Genomic DNA, 15,078 nt, shown 5'->3' with positions numbered 1-15,078 from the left:
GCGGGGCAGGAAGGAGCCATGGCGGTGAGCGGCCGGGGCCGGGCCGGGGGGGGCTCGGGGTGCCACAGCCCCCAGCCCCGATCCCCGATCCTCCCGGCCCGGTTACTGGCCTGCAGGGTCCGGGGATCGGGTTTTGGGGGTTGGCGGGGGGGTGGTCGCTGGGGGCACCCCGAGGTGCTCGGGGCAGGGGGTGGGTGCGAGCCCTTCTCTGCCGCCCTGGGGGTGGGTTCCCCCAAATTCCCGTGTATCCCCTTTGATATGTGCTAATTATTCCCATCTCCCCCCCATCGGGAAGGGGGATTCACTGCCCACCAGCCCACCCGCTGCCCCCCTTTTGCCCCCCAACCCCTATTGCTGAAGCTCCTGGAAGCCCCGAGCCCCCCTTTTTCCTGCCCCGGTGGCTGGGAGCGGGGTGTCCCGGTGGCGAGGGGGTGTCCCCCGATCCCCCCAACCCTCACCACCCCCCTTGTCCCCTTGCAGGACTCCTCCGAGTCGCAGGCAGCAGCCACCAGCCCGGTGCGAAGCTCTCGGCGCGGCGATGCCTTCACCTCCAGCCCCGGCCGGGACCTGCCCCCCTTCGAGGATGAGTCCGAGGGGCTCCTGGGGACCGGGGGGCTCCCCGAGGAGGAGGAGGAAGAAGGGGAAGAGCTCATCGGGGAAGGGATGGAGAGGTAAGGGAGCCGGGGGGAGAGGGCTTCTGGGGGGGTGGGGATGAGGTTTTGTTCATTTTTGATGCAGCCAGCACCATGGGAGCTCGCGGCTGGGGTGGGTGCCTCTGCTGTGCTGGGGGGGGTTCAAAGAGCTGCTGACAGGGGAGAAGGAGTAGGACATTTTGTGGGGCAGTTCCTGGAAGCAGAGAGCAAATTGGAAGCCAGGAGGAATGTGCTATCATCATCCAGTGGGGAGAAACGTGGATCTGTCTGGATATGGGATGCACATCCAGCCCGGCTCCTTGCTCTTGCAGGCATAAATCTGAATGTTTTGTTGCTCAGCTGGGGCTGTTGGCGAGCTGGTGAACTTTACAGCACAAAGACTCGAATGCTGGCACTCGTAACCCTGGTGCTGGAGCCCTTGGTACCGCAGGGCATCTCTCCATGTGTGCCTGCTCAGCAGTACCCAGCAAGGGGCTGGAGAAATGCTTTCTGCTGAGCCGGGGCTGTGTCTGTGCTAGGGACTACCGCCCCATCCCGGAGCTGGACGTCTACGAAGCTGAGGGCCTGGCCTTGGATGATGAAGATGTGGAGGAGCTGACTGCCAGCCAGCGGGAGGCTGCTGAGAGGGTCATGAGGCAGCGAGACCGGGAGCTGGAGCAGGGCATGGGCCGCATGAGGAGGGGGCTGCTTTACGGTAGGTGGAGATGAGCTTTAGCAGCTGGGCTGCTGATCCCTGTGTGCTCAGCAGGCTGTAAGCTGGTCCTGGTGGGCGAGCTGGTCGGTCACCCTCAGAATATACTGCAGGGAGGACTCCAGAGCCCCAGTGTATTTGGGATCTTTGTGAAATCTGAGGCTGTAAGGTTGGCTGGGGTCCCCTCTGCACGATCCCTTTCACTTGGGTTCCCTAGTTGCTCATTTGATGTGTTCTCCTGGTTATATAGCTGCTGCTGAAACAAAGTCAGGATCCTGGGCCTGGATCAAGGGCTTGGGATTGTACCCAGTGTATGCTGTGAAGTTTGGGGTTGGTGTTCCCATAGAGACTTCTGCGGGAGGGCCTTTTGTGCACTTGCAGGTCCCAAGGTTTGTATCCCAAGTGCCAGCCTCTTTGCTTCCACAACCTGTGTAGTCCGACTGCGACTAGTCCAAGCAGTGGGAATCCCAACCCTGACAATTTGTCTTCCTGACCCTTAGACAGCGACGATGAAGACGAAGACCGTCCTTCGCGCAAGAGGCGGCTGGCAGAACGGGCTGCCGACGGCATCGAGGAGGAGGATGAAGACATGATCGAGAGCATTGAGAATCTGGAGGACATGAAGGGGCACTCGGTGAGGGAGTGGGTTTCCATGGCGGCTCCCCGCCTTGAGATCTACCACCGCTTCAAGAACTTCTTGAAGACCCATGTGGACGACCACGGGCACAACGTCTTCAAGGAGAGGATCAGTGATATGTGCAAAGGTAGGGCTGGGGGATCACAGGCTCTCTGCTCTTTATGTGGGCTGTGGTACTTTGCAGTGATCCAGCCCCCAGGAGGTATTTTGCTCCCTGCCCTGTTTGCCTCAGACATCAAGTCAGCACTTTCAGAAACTGATGCTGATGGAGATAAATGAATAATGGAAACATCGTGACTGTCGTCTTTGATTCTGACTGACTAATTAGAAGGCCCCTGGCATCTGCTGTTCATTAATATTCATATCCTAGAAATGCTGGCAAGAAATATGTGGGGCAGCAGACAGTGGTCTGCAAGCTCGCGATGTGAAAGAGACAACAATGACTTGCTGTCTGCGCCGGCTTCTTTCTCACACTGGAGTCTGGATTGTCCAGCGGGGGGACACAAACAGAGCCTGTGACTTTGAAAATCACGTCAGTGTTGCAGCGTTGTATTCTAACCAGTCACTGACAGAAGCAATCATTAGGGCTGTTACTGATAAATTTTAGAAGCAGAAATTGTCACATCTAGGAACAGCTTGTGTAGCTGCAATTCGTATTTCTTCACTACATTGAGCCAGAAGCTTGATTACTGGATGTGGGTCACTGTTACACAGCTAGCAAATAAGAGGTATTTGTCTTGTCACTTCCCAGGAACATCAGAGGCAGAAGGGTTTTGCCAACTAGTCAGCGCAGTTGTTTCTCCTATTAACTTCTGTTTCTTGGAGGTCTGTGGGAGAGTTGTGTCGGGCTGAGGCTTACAAGTCTCAGGAGCACGGAGCCTGGGAAATATCTGTGCTGAACTGGAGAGGAACAATCGGAAGTTTAGTACTCATAGAGAACTTGGCAGAAAAAATGACTTAAAAAAAAAATTTCAAATTGTTGCCCTCCACACTTTTCAGGGGAGGTGCAGACATCTGTGAGGTGCAGCTTGCAGGAAACAAGCTTGTGTGTTGTGGCTGTCTTTTGAAAATTCCTTGAAGAGTGAGCAGGTTGGAAATGAATTCCATCCCTTCTTTTTCTTCAGAAAACAGAGAGAGCCTGGTGGTGAACTACGAGGATCTGGCTGCCCAGGAACATGTCCTTGCCTACTTTCTGCCTGAGGCCCCAGCAGAAATGCTGAAGATCTTTGACGAAGCAGCCAAGGAAGTGGTGTTGGCCATGTACCCCAAATACGATCGTATTGCTCAGGAGATCCACGTCCGGATCTCCCACCTCCCGCTGGTGGAAGAGTTGCGGTCGCTCAGGTGAGCAGCAGAACCACCAGCAGCGGCTGTAGGGCCTGCAGGAGGCTTTGAGGTGCTCAGAGAACTAGTCTGCAAGCTAAAGTTCTGGATAAGTCCAACAGAATGACGAAGCTTCTAACAGGAAAAAGATTAAGGATGAACTTCCAGTGTCCCCAAAAGCAAAACACAAACCTTGGGAGAAAGCTCCTACTGAGAGCTTTTTCTTAGGAGGCCTTTGACAGTTGTGCCTTGGAGCAAGAATGTGCTTGGGGGATGTTCTGCCTTTGGTGCCCTGCAAGCATCCAGCATCTCTCTTTCCTCAGGCAACTGCACTTGAACCAGTTGATCCGGACCAGCGGAGTGGTGACGAGTTGCACAGGGGTCCTGCCTCAGCTCAGCATGGTCAAATACAACTGCATGAAGTGCAGCTTCATCCTGGGACCCTTCTTCCAGTCCCAGAACCAGGAGGTGAAGCCCGGATCCTGCCCAGAGTGTCAGTCTCTTGGCCCCTTTGAAATCAACATGGAAGAGGTAAGAGATGCGGGCACAGGGCTGTCTGCTGGTCCTGCCCTGGCTGCTGCTGTGCCTGTCCCTCCCCACCCTGCCTTGGATCTCGCCCTCTGAAGGGGCTTGGTGCTGTGAGAGGGGCGTACTGCTATAGCCAGGGGACTGTTAAGATAGATCTTCTCTATCTGAGATGTTAACCTGAATCTGCCTGATTTAGCAGTCAAAAGTCATTTTTCTTGCAGACACAAGCTGTCCAGCTCTCCTCCTTCCCAGGTTAGGTCAGTATTTCCAGAGCTACCAGCTAAGGAAATGAGGGGACTAGCAAAACCCGTAGCTTCTGGCTCCTCTTCTTTGCTTTGATATTTTCAGCTGTCAAGAATAGTGTCTTCCTCCCAGAAACTGCTCTGGGATAGACAAGCACCACAGAAGCTGAAGCCTAGTGGTCAGATGTGGGGGGGAAAAAAGCTTTCCTGACACCATTGTTTGTCACAGGCTAGAATTTCTCTTCACAACCTCCATCTTCCAATACTTTTCTACCTAAAATATAGTAAACCTTTTGAATGGACCTTTTAGTGAGGTGCCTTTGAAAAGCATCGGCAGTGCTGATGCTATCCAGACATGTTGAGTAACTTTAATTTTGTTGCTGCAGACGGTCTATCAGAACTATCAGCGCATCAAAATCCAGGAGAGCCCCGGCAAGGTAGCTGCTGGCAGGCTGCCCCGCTCCAAGGATGCCATCCTCCTTGCCGATCTGGTCGACAGCTGCAAGCCAGGAGATGAAATTGTGAGTATGTTGTTAAACTTGAGTATGGGGTGAGCACAGAACACTTCTAAATTCTCTGATAGGTACATCAATAATTGTGTCAGAGGGGATGCAGGGACAAATCGTCCTCAGATATGTTTGGGCAGCTACTTTCAAGGCTGATATCTTAAAATGGAAAAGGGGGGCTGGTTTTTACCGTGCAGACACTGATACACCATCTCCTGGTTCTCAGGAGCTCACAGGGATCTACCACAACAACTACGATGGCTCCTTGAACACTGCCAATGGATTCCCGGTGTTTGCGACTGTGATCCTGGCCAACCACATAACCAAGAAGGACAACAAGCTGGCTATCGGGGAGCTGACTGATGAGGACGTGAAAGTGCTTGTGGGTCTGTCCAAGGATGAGCAAATAGCGGAGAAGGTGGGTCTGCCTCAAACAGCTCTTCTTTTCCTGCTGAAAGCCAGCCATCACCTGGATCAGTTGGATCAGAAAGTGAGGGAAGGTGTCAGCTGGCTAAATACTAGCTAGAAGAAGTTTTAGAAATCCCAGTTCTAATTGCTTTTCTGGTCCTCTGTATCTCTCAGACAGCTATTGATGAGCATGACTTACAAGAGGGAAGCAGATATGACACTTCCCTTGTGCTTTTGGGGGTCAGATTTTCTGTTTCTACCTTTCTCTAAGCCTTCCACGTCACAACAGGGCTGGAAGATGAGGGTGAGAGGCTCTGACACTGCTAGACTCTGATCATTATTTCCTCACACTTTGCTTTTAGGATATGGGGAGAGAAAGTATTCTGAGGGGCCAGTGCCTGCATATCCCTTAAGGAGGTGTTATTACTTAGCCAAGACCTCCGTCACAGCTTAGCTTTGCTTCTCTCTGCATGCTGAGGCCTGAATCATTACTCATAAGAAACAAGTTGCTGGGATGGTGCGTGTTCAAACTCACTTGAGTCAGGTTTAAGTTCTCTAGTAAAGGGACTTCACTCTGTTCTCTCAGTCCTGTAGTTCTTACATTGATGGTGCAGCTCCTGGTGGGTAGAGCAGCTTCAGGACTGCTTTATAATCAGTAGTGTCTAGCATCAGCCTATTATCAGAATAACCTTGAGAAAATAAGCCAGTTGTTCATAGTATTTGACCATGATGACAATTTTTGTACGGCACAGCCCATCCAGTTACTGTCGTGTGCAGTGAGTAAGTCTCAAACTGAGTCAAGGTCTCCAGCTTCATGGCAGCTGATAACAGCCCCTGTGGTATGTGCTTTGTGCACAACACGAGTATGGAGGCAGTGGTGGCAGCTTCCAGCCCTGAACTATGAAATCTCCCATGTTCCAGCAGCTCTGTGGTTTTTTTTTTTGAGGCAATTTTAGGGGACTCTGGGTGGGTAATTACCTTTGAAAAATCCCCCTCGCCATGGATAATAGAAGACTCGTTGAAGACAGCTGTATAGTAAGGGTGACTGCAGATCAACTCGTGATGGTTTTCATGCCACTTTCAGCCCAGACTGGGAAATGGCATTCCCTAGGCAGCTCTCTTCTGCTCTTCCTTTCAGATCTTTGCCAGCATTGCCCCGTCTATTTACGGGCACGAAGATATCAAGAGGGGTTTGGCTTTAGCTCTGTTCGGTGGAGAGCCCAAAAACCCAGGTGAGCGTCCCTTGTGTTCTGTTGCTTGGGGCTGCTTCACGCAGCTGGAAGCAAATGGAGATGGGTTTGTCTGCACTGGTACAGGGAGAGTGGTTGGAGTTGTCCTTGTGTCTTGGTGAGAGACAGGGTAACAGGCTGAGGGGTATCTCTGACTGAAGTGGCTCTTTTTATCACAGTGAAAACTCTGGTGTGGGAGTAGAAATGCCTAGAGTAAAACCAGCTCCTGCTGCAAACCTGGGCAAGTTTTTATCCCTCCTTCTCTAGGAGGATGCCCCTTTTAAAAGTTTGATCTTTTGGTGTCCTGATTTTTATCTCCTTAGAAGAATGTGTTCAGCAGGCTTAGAAATGCTGCCTTACACTTGTATTTAGAAAGCTGCTGTTGTGGTGGAAAGGGAGAAGCTCTGCTTTGGATTCCCAACACTCAATATTTGACCCTTCAGTACTTTAGTTCTTCTTGGAGCTCTAAACCATAACAAAACATGACAGCATCCAAAGCTGGTTGTCTTTTTTCCCCTCAGCTTCCCTGTGAGGTGGTTTCCCTGTGTACACTTTGCCATCCCCTCAGCTTTGTGGTGGTCAGGGCAGGGTTGCTATCAGGCCACGCGCAGAGCACTCAGCTGCCTGTGTGTCTCTCCCATTGCTGTTTTAGGTGGCAAACACAAAGTCCGTGGTGATATCAACGTGCTCCTGTGCGGGGACCCCGGTACTGCGAAGTCACAGTTCCTAAAATACGTGGAGAAAGTGTCCAGCAGGGCCATCTTCACCACTGGCCAGGGTGCTTCTGCCGTGGGTCTCACAGCCTATGTCCAGAGGCATCCGGTCAGCAAGGAGTGGACTTTGGAAGCTGGAGCCCTCGTGCTGGCTGACAGAGGTGTCTGCCTGATCGATGAGTTTGACAAGGTGAGTCCTGGCTGTGCTGTGGAGGGCCTGGCTCTAACCTCTGTGGTGAGGAGACTATGACTCGGGGTGCAGTTTGCTGTCTGTTCAGAGCACCCCACATGAGCTAATTCTCCTTGGTGTGTCAGGCAGTGGTGCATTAGACTTTGGTTCACCTCACATCATCCTTGCTTTCTTGTAGATGAATGACCAGGATAGGACCAGCATCCACGAAGCCATGGAACAGCAAAGCATTTCCATCTCCAAAGCAGGCATCGTCACATCCTTGCAAGCCCGCTGCACTGTTATAGCTGCTGCCAATCCCATAGGTAAGTGCTGAGAGACCACAGGCCCATTGCAGGCCTCCAGCATCAGTCCTGTTGTCATGAGATCTGTGTTTGCCTCAAAGCTTCAGCCCTGAAGCCCGTGTTTGACTTGAAGGTTTGTCTCTGTGCCCCAGGTGGTCGATACGACCCATCGCTGACCTTCTCGGAGAACGTAGACCTGACGGAGCCCATCATCTCTCGCTTTGATATCCTGTGCGTGGTGAGAGACACGGTGGACCCTGTGCAGGTACAAGTGGTGCAGTGAATCCGAGTTTGTGACAGTGCTGCTGGGATGCTCAGCTGCTGTTGTTCACAGAGTTTTGCTGCCTAGTGGGCATCCTCAGTTCTGTTCCTCCACTGTTTGCTTGCAGGATGAAATGCTGGCCCGGTTTGTTGTTGGCAGCCACATCAAGCACCACCCTGGAAGCAAGGAGGCAGTGAACGGGGACTCCAGTGAGGTTATTCTGCCCAACACGTACGGGGTCGAACCCATTCCCCAGGAGATCCTGAGGAAATACATCGTCTATGCCAAGGAGAAGGTCCACCCCAAGCTTAACCAGATGGACCAGGACAAGGTGGCTCGGATGTACAGTGACCTCAGGAAAGAGTCTATGGTGAGAATACTGGGAAAAGAAATATGCATCTGGGGGAAGAAATATGCATCTAGATTGTAAATCAGCCTGTGGCTGCTCCAGCACATGTTGACACATTCTAGCTATTCGTGTCACGAGAGTCTGTGCCACTTTTTTGTGAGAGACAGGCACATGCTACAGTGTCTGCTGAACAGACGATTCTTCATCTAAATGCAGAGGCTTGCCTGTGGGTGATCCACGGGCTGATGGGCTGGACACATGTACTGATTCCTGCCAGGGCAAAGTCCTCGTGTTGTGACTCAGTCTGGCAGGCCCACAGGAGATGTTTGTATTTGTTCAGCCCCATGTGCTCCTGGTACCTCACAAGGAGCTGTTCTGTGTAGAAATATCCTCTTCTTGTCTGGGGGATCTTTCAGGCTCACTTCATCCTCTGCAAGTGCAAGTGGATTTTTTTGAGGTCAGAAGAGGATTATTGAACCTTGGGAAAACTTATGGGTTTTAGAATGGCCTTTTATTTCTCTTCCTGGCTTTTTGTTTCTCCTTGCTGGAGGTAGCTGGGGATTGGTGTTCCTGGAAGGCCACTAAGCACTGGCAACGAGGGACCCCACGAAGCATTCCCTCGCGCTGCTGAATTAAAATATTGACCACAGGTTCCTGCAGCACTCTGCAGCGTGTGCCAGCAGGTGGCAGCGCCTCCTTAGCCTGAGACAGTCCTTGAAGGACCAGGAGCAGCTCCTGCTCCAGAAGCCGCGTGTCTTGCCCCAAGTCTTCTACCCTTCAGTAAGGAGCTGCTCCTTCCTCCCCCTCCTCAGGCGACCGGCAGCATCCCTATCACGGTGCGGCACATCGAGTCCATGATCCGGATGGCCGAGGCTCACGCCCGCATGCACCTGCGGGATTACGTGGTGGAGGACGACGTCAACATGGCCATCAGGGTGATGCTGGAGAGCTTCATCGACACGCAGAAGTTCAGCGTCATGAGGAGCATGCGCAAGGTGGGCGCCTGGGGGCTCGGCTGCAGCCCCCTCGGTGGTGCTGGCTGCAGGGAGAGGCTCCTTCAGGCCCTGCAGGGTCTGCCCTGCACAGGCAGGCATCGTGTCTGTGTGAAGGGTATCCTGAGTCTGGAGGCACTGCTGTGTGACTGCCCTTTGCGTGGTGGGGCGTGCAGGGGCTCTCTCAGGAGCACTGTTTTATCAGGGCTGGGGATGAACACGAGTCCTGACCTGTGCCCTGAGCCCCTGTGCCCAAAGCACTGTTGTGTCTCCCCTCCTTTGGCACCTTCCCTCCTGTTTTGTCCCAACGCTCCTGCTGCTACTGCTGCCAGGTGATCGAGTCAAGCAGGCAGGCAGTTTCTTCACATTTTTTTTAGGTCTCTTCAGGGGATGGTTAACCCCATTGCAGCCCACACTGTGTGTCAGTGCACAAGAGCCTGCCTTTTTCTCTACGTAGCAGGGCCTGGCTCTGAACAGCTCTTGGCTGGCTGCAGCCTGGCATCTGTCCAGAGTGCCTGCCCTCAGTCTGGGCGACTCGTGGCCTCTCTGTGTGGCTGCAGACAGCCAGCCGGGCACAAACGTCTGCTGGGCAGGCACGGGGTGGTCTGGGTTAAGAGAAGCAGCTCTACCCTTCCTCAAGGGCTGCTTCCCCCAGGGGCAGCACGCCTCTGCAGCCGTGTCCTCTCAGCCCCTGGGAGGCTCCCAGGCTGCTGCTGGGGTCCCTCTGGAGATTTTGGATGGGCGTCAGAGCAGCTGGTGGAAAAATACCTTGGCTGATACAGGGCTTTGTTGTAACTGCACGTGCAGGTGGCAGCCTGGCAAGGTTGAAATCCCTAAGGAGACTCTGAGGGTGCAGGTGACAGTGGTGTCATTTGGTTCCCCTTGTGCTCTGTGGGAGGAGGGGTTGGTTGGTGTCGGGCACGGGAGACCTGCAGTGCGGCACGCGATGCCTGACCCTCCTGGCTCACCTCCTCTCCTTTCCTCTCCTCTGCCAGACGTTCTCCCGCTACCTTTCGTTCAAGCGAGACAACAACGAGCTGCTGCTGTTCATCCTGAAGCAGCTGGTCGCAGAGCAGGTGATGTACCAGAGGAACCGCTATGGGGCCCAGCAAGACACCATAGAAGTCCCGGAGAAGGATCTAGTGGATAAGGTATGGGCTTATCCTAACAAGCCTTCTCTGGGGGTGGCTCTCAACCAGAGGTGCTGTCAGACAGGAATCTTCCTGAGTCAATGTACCAGAAAAAAAATGGTGTTAAATCAATTCAGCCCAGAATCAGGGCGGTCTCATCTGTCTCTAGTCTAGGAGTGGCATGTTCTTCCTCCTTGGTTCTCATGCCATAGAAGTTTGGGGTTGGAATGGTAAATCCTGCAGTAAGGCTGGTGCTTTGCAGGTGAATGAGGACACAAATTCCCTGGTGCCCACATTCGAAGAAGCACTGAGTAGAAAAATCTGCTTGTATGAATTTTGCCAATCCCTCCTGAGGTTCACTGTCCTCCTCCTTGATGTGTCCCCACCCGGGTGCCAGGGCTGTGCTCCTGACTGTGCTTTTCTGTGCAATGCACTGACCTTGCTTGGCACTAAAGCGGTACTCGATTCCTGAGTTGATGTTTTTCTGGTCCTTGTGTTAAACAAAGAGAGTAACTGCTCCTTCCAGAGCCACCAGTTTGTTGCTGAGAGATATCCTACAAGACTGTCTCCCACTGAGTGAGGACTGGGAAGTTTGGGATAACAGCTGTGTATAATGGTCATGTTCTACCTCTAGTGGAAGTAAAAGGACGAGCTGAGAGCAGGCAGATGCTGAGCCAGCATCCTCTCTTCGCTCAGCTCTGCCAATGCTCCTTCCTCCTGACCTGCAGTCTCCCCTTCTACTGCAGTTCTGGTTCCCGCTGAGCAGAGCAGAGATTGCTGACTGTCAAAATTTGTGAGGACTCTGCTGTGGAAAACCACATGGTGCTTTTTATTTATTTATTTTTGAATAAACATTTACCTCTTCCCTTGCTCTGTCCTTCCAGGCCCGGCAGATCAACATCCACAACCTCTCCACCTTCTATGACAGCGAGGTGTTCAAGATGAACAGGTTCAGCCGGGACGTGAAGCGAAAGCTGATCCTCCAGCAGTTCTGAGGCTGGCACTGGTGCCCTCCGTGTGCTCCTGCAGGACGAAACCCCTGTGCTGCTGCCCCCCTGGGCACGCTGCAGACATCAGCAGCCAGAGAGACTTGGCTCCACATTCTCTTGCTTGCTTTGTGCCTTATGGATTAAGGAACTGCTGAGCTGCCGAAGCCCTTGTAAATAGTGCAGAGTTAAGTAGTTAAATGCCCAGCCAAGTCCGTTTAGCAACTTCGTTCGCTGTTCCGCCTTGTAGATGAGACCAACAGTGAGAGAATTGCTGCCCACATAGCCGGCGTGTTTGCTGTTTGTTTGTCCCTAGTTGTTAATGGGCTCATCTGCAGGAGGGACGAACGGGAGCATTTGAAAGACATTTGTCTGCCTTGCCCACGTCCCTTGGATTTCAAGCACCCTCGGGGATTCTCTTTTCCCAGCTCTGGCGACTGTGCAGCCTGCTGGGTGATAATTGAGAATGCTTTCAGCTCTCCACGAACCAGTCAGCCTCTCAGCTCCAGACCTTTGTGCCTGACACTTGACATTTCCCCAGGTGCCCACGTGGGCTGACCTCATGCTTGGGTTGTGCAAGGGAAGGGGAAGACACAGAGGAAGATATGAAATAAAACATAACCTGTTCTTGTGTTAGGGGTGACCTGAAGGGGAAGTGCCTTCCCAGCATGCTGGGGCAGTGTCCAGATGCCTTAGGGAAGGGGCATCCCCTGCCTCACAGGGTGTGAGCTCTGTACCACTGTCAGCAGATGCGAATTTACAGCTGGACCCAAGTGCTGGCACCTGAACCGAGCAGCATCTCACACCCGTTTGCTGGAGGTGTTCCGGGAGGGCGGGATGGGCTGAGTATCCACATGCAATTTTCTTGCTGTGTGCAGTTTTAATACATTTTTTTTTTCTCAATACCTTTTGTGTTTCCTCATTTTTATTTATTTATTTATTTATTTGAAACTCCTGCAGCCACACAGGGAAAGGAAGAGCACAACAACTGACCACCCTGAGGCTGCATCAGCTGCTCAGCAGTTTGCTGCTGCGTTCGGGGCTGGGTACAAACACATCCTCTGTTTGCTCCTCAAGTTAGTGGGAGCTGCCTGTGCGAAGAGAGGGAGAGAAATCCTGCTGGGGCTGGTCTCAGCTATTGCACATCCTCGTGGAGAGATACCAGGATGCGGTTGTCCACAGCACAGTCACATGAATGCTGCTGTTCCCATCCAGTGCTAGCCTGCAGTGGCTCCTTCCCCATCCTGCCTGCCTCTTGGAGCTCTGCTCCCCCTGTGGGACTGTCCCATAAATGTTCTTATCACCTTGAGACTGCTCTATCACAGCATCCATCTCCCAGTCCTGGGTTAGACAGCCTTGATCTTACGTCTTGGATTCTAGCCTGGGAGAAGCAGTGGGCCCTCTCCAGGGCTTACTGAAGTGAATGTGCTTTGCCTGGCTAGACGTGGGGACTGTACAGCATCTCCAGCCTCCTCCTGCCTTTGCTGGAGAGAATTTGTAAACTGGCTGCTGCGATTCTGGGCTGGCCAAGCAGACATGTCCCCGGCTGCCAGCATTGTGGAGTTTTGTCATGGTGATGTGTGTGTGTGTCCTCTCAGCCTGGTTGTTACTCGGGAGCTAGCAGTGCTTGAACCCTGCTGGGGGCTTAGCACATGACTCTCAGCCTGAAACTGGCTCCGCATGTTGCCTTTTCTGTCTGCCAGCTCCCTCCTGTGTATTTGTTTAACTGTTTTGGCTGTTTTTTTCCCTTCCCACTGGGTCTCTGTCTACCAGGGCTTTCCGCGGGCAGCCCACAGAGTCACTTTCCTGGCATGCGCTCCCTGCCTGAGCTCGCCCTTTGCCCCCCAAATCTGTGCGTGGGTCAGGTCTGTGCTGGGGATGGCAGTGCTGCCGTGTGCCTGGGGACACGGGGTGAGGCCCTGCCTAAAGCCAGCGTGGCTCCTGAGGTCTGGGCACAGCACTGTCAGCACCTCACCTCCTAAAACCAGAGGACACGGACAGAGGCAGTCCCTGGGGAGGGCAACCCCGAGCACTTTGCAAGCCGTGTCCAGCTCCGTGGGAACCCACAGACCTTGCTGGAGAAAGTGCTGGCCCTGAGACAGCAAAGCCAGCAGTGAGGAGGGATGCCTCGAGCTTGTCCCACAACGGGATTTGTGTCATGGGGCTGAGGGGTGGGTGTGGGAGGAGAATGGCTGTGTGTAGCACTGGAGAAACACAAAATGCTCCCTAAACACTTGCAGCCTTATGAAGCCTCTGCTGTTCGTGTAGTGTCCCAGAGTTAAGCACGTTGCCAAGCACGTTATTGTGAACCATGAGAGAATAGCCAGGAGCAGATGATTTTCTCAGCTCCTTGCCCTGTTGCTGGACAGGGCTGATGACAGCCACCCTTCTGTTTTGTCCTACAATTTATTCCTGCCTCATGTCCTCTGGCCCCACCTCACTTGATGCAAGATGCGAGCTGTGGCAGCAGAGAGGCGCTGCTGTCGGAGTCACTTCTCTCCCCCTGCCTCATCTCGAATCTTCCCTGCAGAGGCAGCTCTGCCTTTTCCACCTTGTGCTGCCAGCATCCAGCAGAGCAATGAATTCTTGCAGCTGCGCCCTTGCTAATGTTGGCATCAGCCGCTCAGCGGAGTGTTAATGCCAGTCTGAAGGCATGCTCCTCCTCTCATGGCCACTGAGCTTTTCAGGTTCCCTGGAGCAAACTTTGGCTGTTGACAGCATCAGGTGTCTGCTCCGGACAGGGGTGCAGACGGGGTGAAAACAGATGCTGCTTTGAACAAGGGCTGCCTTACCCGGGGGCATGTTCCAGCTGAGCGTAGCAAGGATTTTACTGCAGGGCTCCAGAGAGCAGCAAGGCGAGCCACGCTCTCGTGAAAAGAGGAGCTGCTCCCCTGACAACCCCGGCTTTAGCCAAGCTTGAGCACTTGACTTCTCGCTGCTGAGATTCAAACGGTGCACGCTCTGACAACCTGGGGCAACAGCGAGGTCTCAGGGAGGTGAGGTTTGTCCAGAACAGGCTGTGCCTGGGCTCAGCCGGGAAGGTGATGAGGAAGCTCCCTGCAAAGCAGAGCTCTGTGAAGCCAGCAGTGTCCTTCTGGTCATCGTCGCCTCCCTTGGGACTGTGGCTATTGGCAAATGCTGAGCCAGATAGGCTTGGGAGAGCATCTTGGTTTGAAAAGGGCACAAGGGGCCAGATCCTGAAGCAGTTCAATTTGAACGTGCTGTGCACACCCCTGGGAGAACAGCATGGCTCTCTGCTGCTCCTAAAAAGCTTTCTGACCTTAGCCCAGCATGGAGCATTCTGGTTACACAGAGTGCAATCCTTAATATATATATACACACACATACACAATGCGTACGTACACGAGCATGTGCCTGCACATAACCAGCTAACTCGTGTGAGGGTATTTGAAGAAAAGGAGACAAACTCCTCCTTTTTGCCAGCCCTTTTGTATCTACTGAAAGGGTTTGGAGTCTCAATAGCTTCTGCCTTTACTGTGATCATAACCACCACGCTGTATCTGCAAGCCCAGGGTTGTATCCTGTGTGCTAGCAGCTGTTGCCCAGTCTGCTTGTCAAAAGGCAGCTGCTGGCTGAGCAGTGGGAAGTTTGACCCTCACTATGCCACATTTCCCCCCAAATTAATGCCATAGCCACTTGGAAAAATTAGCATATGCAGCATTTCTGGACCACCATTGATTCAGTTTCTTCCATACCTTTGCTGGAACTTGATCTGTCCGACTGTGTGCTTACTAAAGAGCTGTCCAGAAGCTGGTTGAGGACTTCTGCAGTGCAACCGTGCTCCAGATGGAGCAGTTGTGTCGGACAGTGTCATCGCCCTGTCCCAGAGCAGACCAGCCAGCTACAGCTCAACCAGGAGGGACATTTCAGGCACTTGTGGCTCTGTCTTTGTTGAATTCGGCTGACCTAATTAGGCAAATTCCAGCATGCCAGT

General features: G+C 53.0%; 1 protein-coding gene across 1 annotated transcript; it reads left to right on the top strand.

Annotated features, from left to right (window-relative positions):
- Positions 1 to 11,936, top strand: MCM2 (minichromosome maintenance complex component 2). The gene is made up of 16 exons (XM_084292798.1): positions 1 to 24; positions 481 to 671; positions 1,172 to 1,347; positions 1,845 to 2,108; positions 3,106 to 3,325; positions 3,628 to 3,835; positions 4,461 to 4,595; positions 4,807 to 4,998; positions 6,127 to 6,220; positions 6,870 to 7,120; positions 7,299 to 7,425; positions 7,557 to 7,669; positions 7,794 to 8,036; positions 8,828 to 9,010; positions 10,003 to 10,158; positions 11,022 to 11,936. Exons 1-16 carry the CDS (start codon positions 19 to 21, stop codon positions 11,130 to 11,132), a joined length of 2,670 nt encoding a protein of 889 aa, XP_084148924.1. The 5' UTR covers positions 1 to 18; the 3' UTR covers positions 11,133 to 11,936.
- The last annotated feature ends 3,142 nt before the right edge of the window (positions 11,937 to 15,078 follow it).

This window comes from Netta rufina (assembly GCF_964035555.1).
Source record: "Netta rufina genome assembly, chromosome: 10".
NCBI classification, from domain to species: Eukaryota; Metazoa; Chordata; class Aves; order Anseriformes; family Anatidae; genus Netta; species Netta rufina.
The sequence above is the reverse complement of the archived record's forward strand: the minus strand, read 5'-3'. Positions and strand labels throughout refer to the sequence as shown.

What these genes read in the sequence shown, in the direction of transcription:
- MCM2 (XM_084292798.1), top strand. An exon ending in GCAAGCCAGGAGATGAAATT is followed by an intron (nt 4,596 to 4,806) that starts GTGAGTATGTTG and finishes CCTGGTTCTCAG; the next exon opens with GAGCTCACAGGGATCTACCA. An exon ending in TGATCGATGAGTTTGACAAG is followed by an intron (nt 7,121 to 7,298) that starts GTGAGTCCTGGC and finishes GCTTTCTTGTAG; the next exon opens with ATGAATGACCAGGATAGGAC.